At 48.8% G+C, this 20,000-nt stretch overlaps 6 protein-coding genes across 6 annotated transcripts; 4 read left to right on the top strand and 2 right to left on the bottom strand.

Moving 5' to 3' along the window:
- Positions 1 to 873: 873 nt before the first annotated feature.
- Positions 874 to 1,684, top strand: H6S33_007499 (uncharacterized protein; the record flags this gene model as incomplete). Its single annotated transcript, XM_044838855.1, has 2 exons — positions 874 to 1,209; positions 1,295 to 1,684. 2 exons carry the CDS (start codon positions 874 to 876, stop codon positions 1,682 to 1,684), a joined length of 726 nt encoding a protein of 241 aa, XP_044689035.1.
- Positions 1,685 to 4,907: 3,223 nt separating this feature from the next.
- Positions 4,908 to 5,318, top strand: H6S33_007498 (uncharacterized protein; the record flags this gene model as incomplete). Its single annotated transcript, XM_044838854.1, has 2 exons — positions 4,908 to 5,171; positions 5,238 to 5,318. 2 exons carry the CDS (start codon positions 4,908 to 4,910, stop codon positions 5,316 to 5,318), a joined length of 345 nt encoding a protein of 114 aa, XP_044689034.1.
- A 1,962-nt stretch (positions 5,319 to 7,280) lies between these two features.
- H6S33_007497 (uncharacterized protein) lies at positions 7,281 to 7,730 on the top strand (the record flags this gene model as incomplete). Its single annotated transcript, XM_044838853.1, has 1 exon — positions 7,281 to 7,730. One exon carries the CDS (start codon positions 7,281 to 7,283, stop codon positions 7,728 to 7,730), a length of 450 nt encoding a protein of 149 aa, XP_044689033.1.
- Positions 7,731 to 14,158: 6,428 nt separating this feature from the next.
- H6S33_007496 (uncharacterized protein) lies at positions 14,159 to 15,405 on the bottom strand (the record flags this gene model as incomplete). The annotated part of the gene is made up of 3 exons (XM_044838852.1): positions 14,159 to 14,231; positions 14,307 to 15,331; positions 15,403 to 15,405. The coding sequence occupies 3 exons, from the start codon at positions 15,403 to 15,405 to the stop codon at positions 14,159 to 14,161; spliced, it is 1,101 nt and encodes a 366-aa protein (XP_044689032.1).
- Positions 15,406 to 17,017: 1,612 nt separating this feature from the next.
- Positions 17,018 to 18,175, top strand: H6S33_007495 (uncharacterized protein; the record flags this gene model as incomplete). Its single annotated transcript, XM_044838851.1, has 9 exons — positions 17,018 to 17,032; positions 17,133 to 17,156; positions 17,214 to 17,280; positions 17,339 to 17,400; positions 17,474 to 17,548; positions 17,614 to 17,692; positions 17,750 to 17,829; positions 17,899 to 17,979; positions 18,047 to 18,175. 9 exons carry the CDS (start codon positions 17,018 to 17,020, stop codon positions 18,173 to 18,175), a joined length of 612 nt encoding a protein of 203 aa, XP_044689031.1.
- Positions 18,176 to 18,296: 121 nt separating this feature from the next.
- Positions 18,297 to 19,318, bottom strand: H6S33_007494 (uncharacterized protein; the record flags this gene model as incomplete). Its single annotated transcript, XM_044838849.1, has 2 exons — positions 18,297 to 18,474; positions 18,633 to 19,318. The coding sequence occupies 2 exons, from the start codon at positions 19,316 to 19,318 to the stop codon at positions 18,297 to 18,299; spliced, it is 864 nt and encodes a 287-aa protein (XP_044689030.1).
- Between the last annotated feature and the right edge of the window lie 682 nt (positions 19,319 to 20,000).

Raw genomic sequence — 20,000 nt, 5'->3', positions numbered from 1 at the left:
ACGACGATCCGCAACGCAACGCAACGCACCGCCACAGCCACACCATCCCATCCGTGCGGTTGGTTCGGTTCGGTTGGTGTGGGATGGCATTCCCCAGACTTGGCCTGTTCTTGTCTCAGAGGCAAGCTTCACGGGGTGTGAGAGAGCTGTGTGGGAGGTGTGAGAGATGTGGGATGCATGGGAGGAGGAGGAGCGAGGGACTGAGGCTCTGTGCTGCTCCGAGAAGGAGAGAAAAGAGATAGAACGGGTTAGGGGGCCTATTGTCCGCGTGTTCGGTCTGGTTGGAGACTTCCTGGCTTCCACTTCCTCCTGACTGGCTTGACTGATTCGACTGACTGACCGAGTTCGTCGTGCGGTGTCCGTGCTGTTGGGCGAAATCTTATTTTTGGTTTTTCTGTGGGCGTGGGCGGCGGTTCCTGCAGCAGCGGTTGATTTGTGCTGTCTGCCTCTTTTCTTTCTTTTCGTCAGCTCCCGCTGCTCCATAGACCGATCATCAATCATCCTCAGCTGAGAGAAGAATCACCTGTCCCTACCATTGCAGCTGTCTCTACAACTATCCCATCATCGCCTTTATCCAGAGTAGATAGTTATCCCGTATAACAATTGACTCGAGTACATCTACCTGTCTGTCTGCTTCTAGCTTTCTTCTTTCTCCGTTTCAGTGGATTCCTCGATCTGCATAACCACCAGCTTACAACAACCATCACCACCATTGCGTCAACCCGCAGTATCACAAACCACCAGATACGACACCTACAACCAACGCCAATTAATAAAGGCCACCAACAGCCCCATCCCATCTCAATCTCCAATCCCCCCAACCAACCACTCACCACCACCACCACCACCACCACCACCACACAGCAGCACGCCATGCACACGCCTCCATCCACGATGCCGCCCTCCCGCGCCTCCCAATCCACAACCCGCTCAACGCTCACAAAGACCAAGATCCTCATCAACGCCTACGACCTCCTCCCGCCCGGCCGCCTCTCCACCATCGTCTGGACCCTCGGCGTTGGCCTCCTCCACTCCGGCGTCGTCATCAACGACCGCGAATACGCCTTCGGCGGCCACGACCGCCGCGGCCTGACCGGCGTCTACTGGACAAAGCCGCGCACCGTCCCGCCCGGTGGCACCTTCCGCACAGAGATCCTCCACGGGTTTACGTATGCGAACGAGGACGAGATCGCCGAGATCATCCGCGAGGTTCGTTTGCAAGCTCTGTACACGGGGGAGAGAGGGAGAAAGGGTGGACTGGGTGTGCTAACATGATGTGCGTGTGTGTGAATAGGCGTCAAACGAGTTCCTGGGACCGAGCTACAACCTCCTCACGCGCAACTGCAACCACTTCACGTCGCACCTGTGCATGGCGCTGACCGGCCAGCCCGCCCCCGCATACCTGAACCGCGCGGCGTCGATTGGTGTTGCGCTGCCGTGCGTGGTGCCGGCGGGCTGGGTGGAGCCGCCGGAGTGCGATCTCGACGACGAGGACGAGCAGGCGCGGCTCACGAGCAACGCCGGGGGCAACAGGAGGCATAGCATTGGCGATGAGAACGCCTGGGGTGACGAGAGCAGCGACGAGGAGGGCGAGGAGGAGAGGCGCAAAGGTGTTGTGAGGGATACAGGCGGGCGGCAGTTGCCTGCGGCGGAGAGGGCGAGGGTGGATAGGACTGTGCGTTAGGGTGTGGGCTTCTGTAGTGTTTTGATAGTAGGCTTTTCTTCGCTTTTTTGTGTTGTTCTTCTTTTTCTTGTTTTCTTAATTGGGTTCGTGGGATCTTCTTTGGGCTTTTGTTTGTTTAGGTTTCTTTCCTTTCCTCTCCTTCTCTCTTTATTACCTCCTACTATTCTAGCCAGCCAGCCAGCCAGCCAGCCAGCTCCTCTTCGTCCACCCACTCACCCACCCACCCACCCAGCTGTCTGGCAGCTAGCTAGCTAGCTAGCCCCTCTCATAACTCTATTTTCCTTCCTTTTTAGCAGGCGCACATGTAGACAGGGAATTCCACTTTATTCACACTTTCTCTCTCCCACTTCCCCCCCTTCCACTTTCTCTCTCCCACTATCCACAATCCCCAGTTCCCAGTTCCCAGTACCCAGCGCCCAGTACCTCTCCCCATGGGCCCGCGGGTCCGTCCGTGCAAAAAAAAAAAAGGATCATCAGATCAACCTCCTATCCCATGCATATGTACCTCCGCATCCCTATAGCGGGCGCGCAGCTAAGATATAAGCATCCCAAGAAAACGTCCGAGTGTCCCCGTGCCTGCGTTAGCAGCGCACGGGCCATGCGCTAGTATGGGTGGCTGGGTCTTGGGAGTATGTACGGGGGAGTGGGAGAGAAGGGAAGGGAAGGGAAGGGAAGGAAGGTATGTAGGGAGTGGGTTAGGGGTTTAGTTTTGGTGTTACTCTGGTGGTGGTAGTGAGGGTAAGGGGTGCGGTGCGGTGCGGTGCGGTGGGTTAGGGTTGAGGTTGGGAGATGTAGATCTTTTTTTTTTAAGTCATTCATTGCAAGATGTAGATCGGTGATGGCCTGGTTGTGGTCTTTTTAGAGGTGGCTGTAATGGTTGGTGTAGATAGAGGAAATAAGACAATTTCTAGTTGCGTGACTGGTAGATGGTTGTTTATATGTGGACATGGTCCCTTCACCGGTCAATATGGTCCTCACCGGGAGCTATCCCCATATCAAGAGCTTGTGTACATAAGTCAACGCTTGCACGGGATATCCACAAGCACGACCGATATATTCAGATGAGAGTGTACAATGCTACTCGAGTCAAAGTCGTCACAGACGAAAGCTGAGGGCAATTCGATGGATAGAATGGACCGAGTGATATATCATGACTAAAGAATTCATGGTTACTATCCCAGCGACTAACACGCCCCATTCAAGAACGCAATGCGGCAGCGGAGCGTTGACGATTGGGGGAGCCTTTTGGCTCTCAAATAGCTCAGTGACTGAATCTCGCTGGTGGATGAACGTAAATTTATTATATGATAGCCTGTAAGAGAAGACTTTTCAAGTTCTCGTCACTGACCGGTACGTGCCCTGTATCTTGAGCTAAATATCTTCCAAGGGGGATAATCTCCAAACGACCCTTAAAACCGATGGGAATAGCCCCCCAATCCTCGGTGCTAGTTAGCCCGAGAGCTGTTCTGAGTATTGCTGTGTAGTAGATAGTGTGGTCCATAGCTCGAGCTTTCGGATCATTGAGAGCGAACCTCATCATTCAGCGAGCTCGAGCCGGCTTGAGCCTTTTCCCTCAAGGCTCGAGCTTACGCTCGAGCTCAAACTATGTACTTTTCGCTGAACCCAGGGGGCTGCAATGAGGAGAAGATATCTGGGCTACCAAAGTCCTTTTGCCCTTTGAAACGCCCATTTCAACGATCTACCTTATCGGTCTAGCTGCTTTCCCAATGGCAATGCCCATACGTGTCACTTGGCGGAAGGGAATCGTGTATTTCTGATCATTGACTACTGGCTCGAGCTATTTTACCAGCCTCCATCAAAAGCTCAAACTCTATGAGCCTTATTCCTTAAAGGGCCGGGCCGTCTCGAGCTGGCTCATGGACCACACTAGTAGCAGAGGTTCATGGCCCCATAGCTGTAAAAGACTATCCATAAGCAAGGCTTAAAATTCCTCTCCGGTATAGCAGTGCGTTCGTAAATGTGGCACTGAATTCGTACCCTATTCGTGGATAGGATGGCCCTATCCACAACCGTTCTTTGGGATAATACGACTAGTCCAGCGCCCTGGCAGCTGTGGGGTTAGGTTTATCTGATCTAGTTAGCCCCCACTATACACATTCTAGAGTGCTCTGGGATCCGGTTTACTTTGCTTTCAGGTTCTCCTCCCCTATGGGTGTTGTAGCACACCTTTGATAGAGAATCTGTGATTGGATTTAGCTAGATCGTCATTGAGGGGAACCCTCGGTGAAATTTTCAGATAGAAATAGCTCAAGATACGTGGAGTTATTGCACCCATGTTTTGGACATCGCACATGCTCGTCTTAGGCTCCAAGACGAACGAAGTACTCGTCGAAATCTAGTATCTTTGGCTTATTTTCAGGCCTTGAAGTCGATGCGTTGGTGTCCTACACCTGGGGGTTCCATGATGGCTGTATATTGAATCATTCAGTCAGTGCGCATGTCGTCATGCTTGATAATAAGGCATGATGACTATCTATGCGGTGTTTTATACCGCAACCTTGAATAGTTTATGACAGGGCGGGAGTGGCCGGACAACCAGAAACTATTTCAAAGATTAGACTCTGTTATCATTGTCCAATATAATACCGCGGAGAGCAATTGCCTTGTAATATTATAGTGGGTCCATGGGTAACCCATGAATATTTCGAATGACGGAGCCGCAAAACATTATGTAGTCATTTGGGCTTCGAGTAATCAGGCAGAAGCACTGCCATTTAGTGCAAAGTATAATTGCGTGGCTGCCTGATGCGAGGTGTTTTTGTTCCGGGCGGCTGAATATAGTTTAGAAGAATCATCTGAGCTAGTGGTAGGAGTACTGTTTCAAATATTGGTGGTACTGGGACGCTGAGATTGAGGCATTGGTGACGGAAATTCCATTAAGCAGCAATTGGACTTTGCTACAATAATCAGGATAGACATCCAATTCCGAAGGTATACGTACTACCAGTGCGGAAAGTTCTCTTTGAAACGGTCAGTCAAATTTGCAAAGATACATGTAGTCAACTATTTGAATCAGATGAGTGGTACTGGTTTATCGATCTTTCCGAGCTTAGTCATCATTAGCCCAGATTAGTTAGCATGTAGCTATGCGGCTCTTGCTGCATACTGTACTATACCCTGGTCCAGTATTTTTTCCTCCCCTCGATTAGTTAGGTCGCCGAATTCGCAAATACCTATTCAGCTCCCAATACCCCTCACATCAATGGCACGTACTCCCACCACCTCTACCGCCACCAGCAGCAGCATGAGCGAAACCCAAGCCGCCGCTTCCACCGCCCTCGCAGCACTTCTCGCCCGTCGCCGCGGCGTCAAGGTCAAGCCCTCAGCAGGCATCCGCAAGGTGCGAAAGCCCAAGGCGAAGAAAGAAGTCCCCGAGGTGGAGAAGAGCAAGATCGTGGCGAAGAACGTAACGGTGTTGAAAGGCGCTGGGAAGGTCAGCGAGAAGGAGAGGGAGGTCAGGATGAGGGTAGGTTTTTACCTTTGGGAGTCGGCTGATGCTGTGGAGTGGTTGCTAACGGTTGCTGTGGGGTAGATATTGGGGATGAGGGAGGAGAAGAGTGGGAAGAAGAAGGGGGGAAAGAAGGTCGTTGTAGAGGACAGCGATAGTGATTAGGTTTTTAATGGGATGGGTGTAGTTAGGTGTACGATAGTTTTTTTCTTTCTTTTCTGTGGGTTTAAAAGTTTCAATCGATCATAGTTATGAAGTCAATTGGAGTAAATGGATTGGAATTCAATTGATGTTTTTATTATTTATCTCGATAGATGTATCTATCTACATTTTTAAACTCCCAGAAGTCTAATGTATTGAATCAGTATGTAGCATCGCTGGTAAGGAAGACATCATCACAGGGCGAGCCCTAGAGTGCTCCAGCTGCGGAGCCGTGTGCTTGTTCTCGGGCAACTAGTAGAGGAGACCTCCGGTAGATAGTTAATTAAAACCATGCCGAAGGTGCCTACAATAAAAATTGCTCTTAAAATGAGTGAGGAGAAAAGAAAAAGAGGACGAAGTCCTGCCACATTTCGCGATAAATAGTCATTTTAAATGCCAAGAAGGCCTTAAGCAGTCAAAAAGCCGCACTCTACCTATTCTGGCATGGAATGCTTGGAAGGGTGTGGCGGCTTGGAAGAATGAGCGACTATTTAAGTCGACCCCACCCCCCACCCCTCTTGTTCCCCTCAGTAGAATTTTTTAACTCTGATATTGCTAGAGCCCTTCGTCGCCAGTTTTTCCAGGACGTTTAATGAGGGTGTGGACAGCAGAGGAAGAATGTTAGTCTCTTTGGAACCTCCCCTTCGCCTTTGGAGTCGTTCACCGTGCGCCTTTTTGTTAAGGTGGTCTGCGGGGAATGATTGGGGGGTTTAGAGGACATGTCTTTTTTGAAACCCTTGTATATATTTAACGAGAATGAAATCTTGCTGCATAGCATTTATAACAAACCGATCAACCAAGATCCTCATCGCCTGTGCCTTTATCTTTGGTAAAGTGCCTTAGCGAATATATATCGTAGGTCTGCCAATCTGCGTAATTTGACTCACGAGTATTTGATCCAGATCATCTAAAGGGATGTAACCGGGAATTTTGTTTCTAGATTTATGTAGGGTCTATCATATTGTGTGGTACACATCTGTACTCGCGATCGCGGCAGGTAACAAGTACCCGAAAATGTACGTCCTAATCTGCACTATTGTTTCCTATGAGTTTGGGAACACGTCACTTGAAAGGTATCTATGAATCGACTAGTGGAAATAGAAAGCTTTGTGACTACACGTACGTACGTATACGTATCAAAACCTCCAATGGCCTCTCTCAAATGAAACATATGGTCAGGCGTTCTATTATCCCTCCAAATTATGAAGCACAGAGGCGCAAAGATATTGATTTACGCGGCGAGAATATCTTTATGAAAATCGCTGGATGCTGCGCATGCGCATTCGCACAAGCTTATACCTACTCTACATGCTGTTCTCTAGCTCTGGACTTACACGGCCGCACTTAATCTTGGGCCTAAGATTCTATCCTGAAGACAAACATGTTAATATTCGGGCGTGTCAATTTGAGTGGCTATATCAAGCACTAAAGAATGATATCGGCAATTTTGGCCAGTAAGGGTTCGGTTGACACGCGACGTAGCTACGCTACTGCTATGTGGGTCAACCCTCTCATGGATTCATGGCAAACAGGGTGTTTTTCTACTAATTAGAGATCACGACATATTTGATCACAGTGCGGGTAGGTACTCAGTCATTTCACCAGAACACTCCTCGATCTAGCCTATCGAGTACTGAATCACCTACATATATGCAGGACATTGCAAGTTGCAGGAAAAAGCCTCTATTATACGACCCCTCCAAGGATTTATATTGGATAACAATGTATACATGCGGCACGAATAAGTTTTCGTCATCACTTCTATTCTGCAACCACACAAATTTAGCGGAAACTTATCTTTACCATGAGTACATGTATATATGAAGATGTTTTCTCTGAGTTGATATTTCGATTTTCTTTAACCCCCAATCATTATCGATCTGACACAAATCCTATTTATAACGCAAGTCCTCAAGAACATGAACAATGGCAGAACTAGCCCTCGCAGCGAGCATTGTTACCGTTATCCAATTATCCGGCAAAGTTATAATTCTAAGCTCTGAATATATTGGAAAGGTAAAGCGCTCTAGGAAAGAGATCACAGCGCTAACCGACGAACTCACTTCACTCCACGAAGTTCTAAAAATACTCCGCGACCACTTCCGCGAACATTCAGACTCGTTGGCCACTGCTGTACAAACACTTGGCGGCGAGAATGGTCCTGTTCAGGGATGTAACCAGGATTTAAATGCTTTGATGGAGACATTGGAGCTGAAGACAGGTTTTAGGGGACTTATCGAGAGATTTAAATGGCCGTTTAGGGAGGGCGAGATAGATGTGATTAGGAGGAGACTTGAGAGACATAAGAGCTTGTTTTTGCTAGCTTTAGCGGTGGATCGGATGTGGGTGTGGATTTGGACTTTTATATTACCTTGACGTTGACAGACTAAGTATATTATAAGGTCAGCGTCGGCGAGAAGAGGAGAAACACCTAGGCCTACAGAAAACACTTCTGATTTTGACAGCGGACCCGGGATAAACATGCATACAAGACAGAGATCTACGAACACAGGGAGGTAGGACATACAAAGGTCAGAAATCTTTCATACAGCCATGGGTTTGAGATTCATTGATCTAGAAGTTAATAGTAGCGAACTAAGGAAATATTCTGGGCTGAGAAACTTCTCATTATCCTGAATACGAATATATCGAGACTCCAATTAGAATGCTTAGGGGTACTGGTGGATGGCTGCTGAAGGGACCTGGGTTGAAAGTGTGGTTAGAATGCATATGGTATGTAGGGTGATCAAATTGTTTGGCAATTGGGAATTTATTATTTCATCTCTAAGGCACGTAGACCAAGTATAATTACTCCAAAGCTAAACGCCAAATTTCTCGAGCTGATAGCAGAAGTTATCACAGTCTCTCCGTGATTTATTTTTCGGAAAATGGTAATTATGAAAAAGTATATACGGCCTTCAAGTGAGATTGTCTACATATATAATTCGACTTCAGCGGAAGAGAGCAGCAAGGATTTACAGATCTTATCGCCAGAATAACTGAAATAGGTAATATGACCGAGACGAACTGGACTTACCAGAGGATTCCGCGATGACCGATATACGTGCTGACATTGTTGTGAGATATTATTGATGAATAGACTTAGACGATACATGATATGAGGCCTCGAGGCCTGATGGCACATTTACTGATCGAAGCGGTGTCGACGTTGTAACTATTTCAAAGAGAGGTCCTACGTTCCACAGATAATGATCATGATGGAAACATAGCATTGACTAGTAGGATCTATTCTGTTTGTCATCTTGCTCAAGATTGCGGAAAGAATTCCGTTCCGATCCGCTACACCATGCAATGCGGACCGGTCGCCGAAATTAAAAAAAAAAAAAAAAAAAACCGGTCACCGAAAGAGTATGAATTCACGGCCAATTAAGGAAGGCCCGAATCACACATGCACAGTGAGAAACACCACAAAAATCTAGCACCACAGAGAATTCTCTACCGACATGAAAATATAACAATCAGTAAATGCACCAAGCGCTATATAGAAAAATGATCACCTGATACATTTCGAAAACCCTCGATGGGAGGGGTATCAAATGACTTTTATAAATCTTTGTGTGTGGGAGATGTGTAAATTGATGCATTTCTCCCGGTAGTAGTGAGTGACGTAGAGGAGTACGAATTTATCGAAATTCTACTCATACGTCGTTCAAGCTGAGAGAGAAGAACTGTTTTGGTGGTAACAGGTATACGTTTCGGGAGTTGAGATGTATATATTGATAAGGAAAGGTGCTGATTCTTACATCTTGCAGTGCACTTTGAGAACCCAGCTGTGGTTCTGGTAATCTATAGGTTATCCCGATAGTCGGCGACAATATAGAGATTACAACATACACTTATTATATTCCCTATGGCAGTATTTAACATATACAACGACTTGAAGCTACAACTCGAAAATCAGACTAGAGAGGCTGGTCTAGATTTGCTGGCCTTCATGGATTTAATGGGTTTCATCGTTCTGGAATATCCGCCATATACCAGCAATTAAACTCTCATTACTCTAATTGGTCAATCATGGGGTGTCCTGCGGCTCTTATAATTAATAGAATTACTCGAGATGGGCAATTTGAAGGCGGGTTGTTCCCTTTACTCCTAAGGTCATGCGTTTAGATTGGGAACCTACTAAGCTATAAGCATGTCTGTATGCGCCAGTACCAGTATTGGCCCTGGTAGTGAGTGACGGTTCTTTTTTGGGGTCCTTACTAACTCATCCAGTCACCATATATTACTGTTATAATATCGTGACATTCCGGGAATCTCTTTTGTTTGGAGACATCAATGTGGTAAATTTGGAGAACGGTGGCACATGGTGGTTATCTGGTGATTTATGTGTCAAACGATATATTGTTTTGTGCCGGATCTTTTGCGTTGTCGAACATTACGTGGTAGCTTTCGTACGCACATGCAAAAGACCGCCGGTCTGAACAGAAAGGGATATGTGGAGTACCGTACCATCGGGAATTGGAAGTGACAAGTGCTGCCATGGGTGTACGAGTATGTACGAATACGAGCATATATGTCTCATTAAAATCCCCACGAGCAGAAAAAAGGAAAAAGAAAGCGCTCTTTTAATTTTAGGCCGTCATAACCATTCAGGTAATTAGCGAGTGATTGTTCGTGATTCACGTGACACTAGGTCGATCTTACGTAGTCCCTTAAACAGTGAATTATGAAAAATTACTGTTCCCACGGCATTGGTGCAGCTGAGAGTGCGGGTTTTCAACATAGATCCCACTATATTTCTCAAAATTAATAGATGTATCATAAAATTTCGACTTCCTTCTATTGTTGGCCGGGGCAGCATTGGCAGAGGCATACATACATGTACGTACATACCACCTGATCCGAGTTTCCGAAATACTTCTGGAATGAGTAAATAGTACAGCCCAGCAGCTGTTAACTTCACGGCCAATTAAGGCGAATCTCGAGGCCTTAGGCATCAAATGAATGAGTAATAAGTGGCCGGGGCCGCCCATAAATTCAGATTCTTGAAATCCCTGGTGGTCTAATAATATAGAAGAATCAGCCCATTTCCCCGACTACGCAGATGTTGTTTGATGACTTTCGAACCATAGATATTACTGGTGATATCTTTAATCATTGACATTTATAGAGTCTACGCGGGTATTGCAAAATTACGATTATACCAATGACCCTCAATTCAAAGAAAAAGAATATTACGATTTCTAGAATATCCCCTATGGACGCATATCTGACGTGCATGATCATGATACTGAGCATACCACCTATAAAATTGCTGACTAAGCCTTACCGCGCGCCGGTCATGAAAGTCATATATATAAGGCCCGTATCAATACATCGAAAATACTACAAGTGAGCTACAGTTGGAGGTTATAAAACTCGAGATATGTAGTAATCGAAGATCATCGAGGCACATCATTAATTTATACCGCTTGCGCTGTATGTAGTACACCAAAATTTAAACCAGCACATAGTAGACTTGCACATTAACGTCCAAAGACTGCCTCTGGTTGACTTATATGCCCCTACTGTCACGGTACCCTGACATAAGTTCTGACAAATAAGATGGGGTCCCGGGAAACCGCTGCCGAGACATGCAGTGAAACGTATCACCGAATACTCTACTAACGTTCAATTAAGTCATCATGAGGGAGGATGCACACCTGGGATCAGCGGCAATGTACATATATAAATACGGTCTCTAAATGTATGTGCTCTCCCGCAAAAACTCGAAAACTTAGCTAGCTCCTGTCAGATCAAATTACTTCGATAAAATACTTTGATTCCATTTAACCAATCACTAGAGAGAGATAGCCATTTTTTTTTTCTTTCGAGTTTTGGCGGTGCTCGTATTTTCTGACGTTTGTGCTATAATTGCATATATATACATGTATGTATACCATACAGCGCGCAAAGGTCGATGATTTGGTATGGTATGCAAACGCGGCCCAGGCCAGTTTACAAACGTCAGAAAAATCGTATATGGGTATCGCAAAATCTGAGTAGGCTAGTTGCTGCAGCAATTGCAAGGATATTCTACACTAAGGATTGCATATGGACGTCCAAAGACTGCCTGTGGTTGGCTTATTATACCCCCACTATCTCGCAACGAATTTTCTCAGATAGGTACTGCATGCGGTACAGGCGTTTACGAATCCATAAGATAACGTCTGTTGACAAACAGAGCTAGAGGTGGAAGCTAGGTATGTATATATGACCAAGATGCAAAATCGTCGGTTATTATTGGTTTTTATTGACTCAAGTACCCCTGTTCGTCAACAGGGAGTATTTATCAACTGACTCTGAACGGCCGTATCCCTTGGCCTGTCAATATTGCTGCCATCCTATCCCTTATATAAGCTGCTGGTAAACTGCTAGAAAGAAAAAAAAAGGTCTAGTGTGGCTTTACTAACAGATCTTGTTATCCCTCCTGTACAGATATCCCATATGCTACAAATTTCATTCCTCTAGTATATCATAGGGGGATAATAGGAAGTCAGTTGATACCCCATATTGGATCCGGATAGACGGATCAAACTCTTGGTCCGTGCACCTACTTAAGCTTACGTATGAACTCTACTAGTCATGTAACTTTTTTTTGCTTTTGCGGCCAGATGATATATAATGGCCACAGAATTATAGATTCTAGAGCCAATCATGAACTACATGTACGTCCTGATGTACGTTGGGTGCAGGGGTAAGTGGGGGGGATCGACACCCTTCCACGATCGAAGGGTGTCTTGAACTGTCTTCTCACTTACCCCGGCTACACCTAACGTACCGGGGGCTGAGGGTACGTACTGAGAACTCGGAGGAGCTCTGGTTGGCCTGATATATATATAAGCATATGTACCTACATCTGTTCAAGAAATATATGTAGTGACACTTGCATGCATGGCAGCCAAGCAAGCGTTTGGGTACGTCACCTGTCCACAGCTTTTGCAACGCAACCTCCGGATCCATCACCTCAATTTGGATCAGTTGCAAACAACAACCTTCAACCGCGATCTAGACTGAGAGCCCCAAAAACGCTATCCAGATGAAGCGACCGGTCTTGTTGCCCCACACCCCCCCCCCAAAACACCCAATCGAAACACCATCCTCGATCTCCTGAACCATAAATGAAAAATATACAGGGCTGGAGTTCTCGGTATTTTTTTTTCTCTCTCTCTCCCCCCCCCCCCCCCCCCCCAAAACTAGTATGGTCCATGAGCCGGCTCGAGCCGACGTATAAGCTCGAGCTGGCTCCGCTCGTGGGAGACAGAGGCTCACAAGGCTCGAGCTTTGGTGACAGGCTCATAAACTGGCTCGAGCCGGTGGTCAATGATACAAAAAACAGGTTATCCTTGCACCAAGTGTAGTAAAAGAGCAGGCGTAGGTTGCATATAGACTTCATTTCGTGTAGTAATATACCGTGAGAAGGAATTAATTGTTTTAAATAAGCATTCAAGTCGGTATAAATCTCCTTTTTGCTTCTCTTATGCATATGGCTTCTAGAGCCTAGTGGAAGCAAATTGATTGAGCTCGAGCCTTAGAGAAAACGGCTCAAGCCGGCTCAGGCTCGCTGGAGGGTAAGGCTCGCTGGGCTCGAGCCAAAACCTCGAGCCAGGTCGGCTCATGGACCACACTACCCCCAACGTAAGTAGAGTAACTACTCATGTACTTTCGGGTGCAGGTGGTTGTCGATCAACAAGGCCATTGTTGTCTTGATCAAACCCGAGGAAGGCTGCAAATTTGAGAGTCTCATATATATCCGTATATATGGGAGATCTATAATTCGATAAGAAAGATAACAGGATCAGCCAGATTCTTAGCATGCGCACCAGTGTTTATTGTCCCATGTATATAAGAGCTCGAAATAGTCTATCTATCCCATATATAGACTGACAACGAAATTCTGACCCCCACCCAAACCCAAAAGCCAATTTAGTGTGGCTTTACTAACGGATCCCGGGTCCGTTATCTCTCTTGTTAATTAATAGATATGATCATACAAACTTCTATTATAGGGGGCCGTCGCAGGATTGACAGATTGAGCATGACGATCAATTATGCCATGTATAAGAGCTCGTAGTGGTAACAACTATCATAATCCTCCATTACCCACTGCTCGTACTACAATACATAGTAACCCCCATTCATTGTGGGGTGGGGGCGTCTAGAAACATACATATGCACAGTCGCTCACTCGCACTCGTTCGCAGCGACACAGGGAATCACTCGTTTGGGAGGTGTGTGACCATGGAGGGGGAATGCTACTAAGTGTTTGTAGCGGCAGAAGGGGGGGGGGGGGGTGGTTGTGTGTGGATATATGTATGTAATCTTCCCGCGAATGAAGAATTATAGCTGTTGGGACGTTACTCTTTCACGATTTTACGGGGGAGTTTCTATGTAGGTACTTTTATCGTGTCTCCAGACTACACCACCGGAGAAAGGAGATGTCTAGGAGCAAGGAGATGTCTAGAACAAAGAGCGCTCCTGGGGTAAGTTTATCAGCAACCTACACCCACCATCTCATCATCCCACCTCACCATCACAATCGCACGCACATCCCACCGTCACAAAATACACCCCAAATCACAACAACAAAACACACCCCCCAATCACCACCACTTCGCAACTTCACATCACACGAATCTCATATCTTTCATTACCACAGAAAAAAGCACAGGAATCAGTTTAGATCAGAGAGAAAAAAAGAAAAGAAAAGAATAAAAGAAAAATGTGAAGCACTAGGAGATATAGCTAATCGTAAGGGGAAATTACAATAGACCAACACCCACCCTTTTAACATCTGAAACCTAAGGGGGAGTAGAGCCCGCACCCGCGCCACGTCCAGCGCCGCCGGCACCACCGCCCATGAAGCTTCTTGCCCTGTTTCTTGTTGTTAGCACATTGTCCGTATCAAAGAGAAGAAGAGGGAGTAGATATAGAGGGAGTCAGGCTTACATCTCGGCAATACTAGGATCACTCATCAACGACCCCAAATCCGGCATTCCCCCCGCGCCGCCCGCACCACCCGCACCACCACCACCACCGCCGCCAACAGACTCCATCATATCCCTCAATCTCGGGTTATTCATGAGCCCCTGCATCAGCTGCGGGTTGCTCATCAGGTTCTGGGCCATCTGTGAGAACATCGGGTTACTCATAATCGAGCTCAAATCGGGCATGCCTCCACCACCCGCCCCGCCTCCCGCACCCCCCAGCAAACTGGCCAAGCCTCCCAAATCCGGCATTCCACCGCCGCCCGCACCTCTGGTAGCAGGCGCACTCTCGTCGTCAGAGCCGCCCTCCTCCTCCTCGACCCGGCGCTTCGCAGTCTCGTACCCGCGGCGCATGATGTCTGAGCCGCCGTTGCCCTCGGCGTCGATGCCGGCCTTGTAGGCCTCCATGCTGCCGCGGGCATCGCCCTTTGCGAAACGGGCGAGGCCGAGGCGCGACCAGGCCTTGGTGTACTTTGGGTCTGTGTCGACGGCCACCTGCGCGTCCTCGATTGCGGCGTCGTAGTTGCCGGAGCTGGAGTATGCGGCTGCGCGGTTGCTGAGGTAGATTGGGTTCAGCGGGTTGAGGGCCAGGGCTTGAGTGTAGAGGTCGATGGCGGCCTTGTAGTCCTTTTTGCTCATTGCTGCGTTGCCTTGAGTTTTTAGGGCCTCTGCAGCGGCCTTGTCGGCGTCGCTTGGCCCGGCTGGTCTAGGAGTGGCTGCAGAGGGGGTGCTGGAGGAGGCAGCTGCGGAGGGCGCGGCTTTGGCTTTCATCTTCTCGAAGACGCCGTAGATTGTTGTGAGGGATTGGCCGCCGAGGGCGTCGGCGAGGGCAGCGGGGTCGGTGGGATCGACTTTGAAGGCGTCCTGGATGCACTGGGAGGCGACTTCGAGGGACTCGTGGTCATCGGGGGAGACGGTGCCGTCCTTGGTGCAGTTTGTAAGGAAGTCTATGATCGCCAGGGCGAGGCGTTTTTTGGATTCGGTGGCCTGGGGAGGTAGTTAGCCTTTGTTCTCTTTGGCAGATTCAGCATGGTGAGGGGTAGTGATTGGGGGATTACCATTGTGATGGAGTTATGGGGAGATGAGGGGGAGCTGGAGAGAGGTTGTGAGGGAAGCTGTGAGAGCTGTGATGGTGTTTGGGGGATGGAAGGGGGAGGATAGAGATAAAGAGGAGTAAAGGTAAATCGACGTGCGTTGGCTTGGCCCGAGACCCCACCACCGTGGAAGCTTCTGGTCGCAGGCGTGCACGTGAGTGGCGTGTGTTATTCAGCAGAGATGTGTCGTGAGGTAGAATGGTTTTCAACTGATTGCGGGTATTAGATGGAGATGGTATAGAATAGTTCTCGAGAACACCGCTGTGAACGCCCCTTCAACACCGCAAAGACTCGGGGAATGTGCCCGGGGTGGCGTTCACATGTAAGGGTTTGTTGGCGGGGCTGATCGGATAACGATAAGATCGTTAGGGCGCAGGGTTACTTACGCGGCAACCCAACGTCAGGTCAATGATCGGCGAGTCAACATTTTGTGTGGCTCTAAGTATACGTTTTCAGGCTGTTAATAATCGAGGTCTGATCGCTATCTGAGGTCTGGAATTCTCTATCGAGCTTAGTGCTCGAACGAAAGGAAGTCGAGAGTGATGATGATTGGATCAAGTCGGTGCCGTAGCTTAACTTTATAGCCTCTCAAAACTAACACATATGCTTACATATAGCCAGTTACAGCTACGTAGCCGTTGTAACGTGTCTTGACACCTATTCCGCTAACGTCATACCCAAGCCGGGAAGTCTCCTTAGGCTATGGGGGCAGCGGGTTATTGGTAGCACAGAAATCAACACGCCTTCCCTCGCCATACCTGCCATCCCTGTCCGCCGACAATCCTTTTTGCTTGAGTGAGGACACATGGCCAAGCGATTGAAACAAACTAAGTAATCTTTTCCACCATTGGACACGATAACACTTTAAGCATCGATTGGAATCATAACTTCTCACTCGGGGTTATTATTACGGGTGGCTGCTAAATAGTAGCACACTAGACGGCTATACCGTATCTGGATCATTTGTTAGACGTCATCTGTATCTAGACGTCTATCAATCACATTTGTATGTGTGCTTCATAGAGACTACGATTAAAGATGGATAGATCTAGCGTTGGATGAGATGGATACCCCCCCCCCCCCCCCGCGGGGGCTGTCTAGGTGCTCTCTGGTCGTGTTTAATTTGGCAGCGAACAGGGATCCGATGTCAATGATCAATCCCCCTTCAACGGCCCCATGCATATACTCACTTGTACTACAACAGCTCCCACCCAACCCGTAACCGGGTAGTATCAGGTCTCACTCATCCATGAGTACAATACCTCACTCATAAAATATATACCCTGTCGCAATACCGCGGAACTCCCCACAAACTAAGAGGGGTCGGTGCACATGTACCAATCCCCCAGCTCGTAGCTCTCTCAGTTCTCAGATATGTACTCCTCACGCCGTAGAGCTCATCCCATCCCACAGTCACAACTCCCCCGTATCGTGCCGAAGCCCTAAAAAGCCCCGAACCCACAAACCCTAAGCCCACCGTGAGCTCCCACAATCTTTTTCCTATTCCAATCCCGTTCATCCTAGAAAAAAAGTGTCATACTCGCACACAAGCATCACGGTACCCCAACACTTCACGGCAATGGTGGTTACCCAAGTTTGATCCATCAGTCCAGGAGTTGATTGAGAGAGATTTTATCTCTAAAAGGCTGATGTACTCTTACTTGTGGGAGAGAAGGCTCAACAGCGAAGCATAGTCATCGCGAGCATTTGCCTGCTGGGTCAGTTAATCTCCATCTCTATCTCTCTTCTTGATTTTATTGCTAATGTTTTGATAGGCTCCGGAGCAGTATCTCTCCTACTTGTGGGAGAGAAGTTTAGATATCGTTAGCATTTGCCTGCTGGGTCAGTTAATCTCTATCTCCAATCTTTCTTCTGACTTCTTTTGCTAACCGTTCGATAGGCTCCGGAACAGCATCTCTCCCACTTGTGGGAGGGAAGGCTCAAAAAAGAAGCCTAGATATTGTGAGCATTTTCCTGCCGGGTCAGTTAATCTCTATCTCCATTCTTCTGATTTCTTTTGCTAACTGTTTGATAGGCTCCGGAGCAATATCTCTCCACCATCTTACCTGCCGTCTCATCGAGGCAGGGGCCAACATTATCTGGTGCCTGGGTTTGGCCTCCTCTCTTTTCCCCCTCTGCAGATCTGGATCGTTACTAACATCGTATTGGTAATAGGGGGTTCTCTCCCACGGCCTACCGGGGACAAAAGAGAATTATTACTACATCCGGAGTAGGTACAACACCTGGCACTTAGGTTTGTCCTCTCCTCTTCCTCTGCAGATACGGATCATTTCTAACATCGTTATAATAGGCGGTTCTCTCCCACGGCCTACCGGGGGCCAAAAGGGACCTTATGCCACATCCGGGGTGGGTATAATACCTGGCATAGAGGTTTGTCATCCTCTCTTCCACTCCCTCCCACTCTGCGGATCTAGATCGTTGCTAACATCGTTATAATAGAGGAGGTTCTCTCCCACGGCCTACCGGGGCCAAAAGAAAACCCCTGCTGCATCCGGGCCAGGTACAAAACCTGGCACAGAGGTTTGAATTCCTCTCCCTCTCCCTCTACCTCTCTCTCTAAATTCCGTTACTAACATCATTATAATAGATGGTTCTCTCCCACGGCCTACCGGGGGCCAAAAGGGGACTTATGCCACATCCGGGGCAGGTACAACACCCGCAACTTAGGTTTGACCTCCTCTCCCTCCCTTCCTATTCACATCTAAATCGTTACTAAAATCGTTATAATAGAGGTGGTTCTCTCCCACGGCCTAGCGGGGCCAGAAGATCGCCCGTGATACATCTGCGTCTGCGTCTCCCCCTCCCGAATCTAAAGATTCCATAATGGCCGGGGAAAATCAATCCGGCTGTCTCTTCTCGCCGTTTGACGGCTCCGGAATCCCGTTCGCCTTCTGCGATCCGGGTGCCTCTGCCTGCTGCTTCCTCTCCGGCTCCACCTGCTCTTCCTCTCTGGCCTCTCCCTCGCTTTCTCTGCCTCTGCCTCTGCCTTCTTCTTCCTCTCCCCGCCTCTCCTTTCTGGTTTCTCGGTCCGGGACTGCTTTTTCACCCCCCGCCTGCCGGCTTCCCACTCTTCCTGCTCCTAGGTTTACCTCTTCCTCACTCGTGGCTCCCTCTTTTCCTCCGCCTCCGCCTCCGCCTCCTCCTTCCTCGCCGATCGTGGATTCCTCGATTACATAGCGCCTCCGCCTCTGCCTTCTTCTTCCTCTCCGGCCTCGCTGCTTCCACCACCACAGCCTTCACCCTCAGATGGGCGGGATCCTTGCGGGGACCCGCCATCTCCCACGTTATCCTGCGGGGCTGCGGGTGCCCCTCCAACAAGTTTCCGGGAATAACAGCACCGTGCTGCTCTTTCTTTGCCGGTGTTCACGGCTCCGGCGGGACCGTGAACACCTATTCTTATCCCTCCGGCTCGGTTTATCCACACATCAATAATTCTATCGTTGGTGTGTGGGGGGGCCAGATTATTCGTTGACAAATATTCTTCTGCCTTGCCCCCGCCAGCCCAATGCATTGCCGGTGGAGGCGTGCGAAGATTACGGAAACGGGTAGATGATTCTTCCGGTTCTTCGGCCTGGTAGATGACATTCGTGGTCCTGGCTCTGGCGCTTGGGGTGGTAACGAGTCGATCACACCCCTTGCTTCTTCTGGTGTGGTTTTCTCGGCCGCTCTTTGGCTCTTCTCGGCGGCCCTTCAGGCACCGAGGACCCTTAATTCTCTCTCCCTCACCTCTCTCTGCCTCTCTCTCGCCTCTCCCCCTCTCTTGCCTCTCATTGCCAGGGAACTCGGGTGCCACCGGGCATTCATTCGTCGGGGGCTCCTCTTCCCCCACCGTCAATTCAACCGCCAGCACCCCAGACATCGAGCCTTTATCTCGAGGCGTTCTCGAGAGGAAGAAGAACTCAACTTCACTGCCTGGCCTTTATCTGGGCTCCCTCCCTCCCTCCCTCAGGCAATCTTTCCGGGCCCCACTGTCCTCACGATCATTGGAGGACAGACAACCACCACCACAACCCATTGCGCCTGCCTTCTCCCCCCTCTCCTCCGTCATCTCAACTGTGGACGGTCTCCCGCAACCGCAGCCAATATATCGGTGCTGCGGTGTCTCACCGAACAGCAGCATATCTGCCGGCTGGGGGGCCCACCTTAAAGTGACATGGGGTGGCGTCTTCCCGAGCGGCAGCATATCTGCTGGCTGCCTGCCTCCTCTCCTGGCACCTGGCGCGGCCCCACACTTGGCTCCCTTCCAGACGCCGAGATCTCTTAACTCTTCCTATAATATAGGGGGGCCGCGCCACAACACTCCATTGTATTTACCGGGCCGGTCCCGTGCAACATACATGGAGTGGGGGCCTCGTCGTCCCAGACAAGAGTGGCTTCGGGCTGGCCCGGAAAATTTCATCCCTCCGTTGCTGCCGCTGCCGTCAAGGGGTCTGCCTCTTGCAACCTCTTCATCGGTGGAAACCTGTCCAGCTCCATATCTGATGTGGGCTGGGCTGGGTGGTTGGTCTTGGAGGAGGGTCATTGGCCAACATGGAATGAAG

Source organism: Morchella sextelata (assembly GCF_020137385.1).
Source record: "Morchella sextelata strain SCLS chromosome Unknown scls_23, whole genome shotgun sequence".
Classification (NCBI taxonomy): Eukaryota; Fungi; Ascomycota; class Pezizomycetes; order Pezizales; family Morchellaceae; genus Morchella; species Morchella sextelata.
The sequence above is the reverse complement of the archived record's forward strand: the minus strand, read 5'-3'. Positions and strand labels throughout refer to the sequence as shown.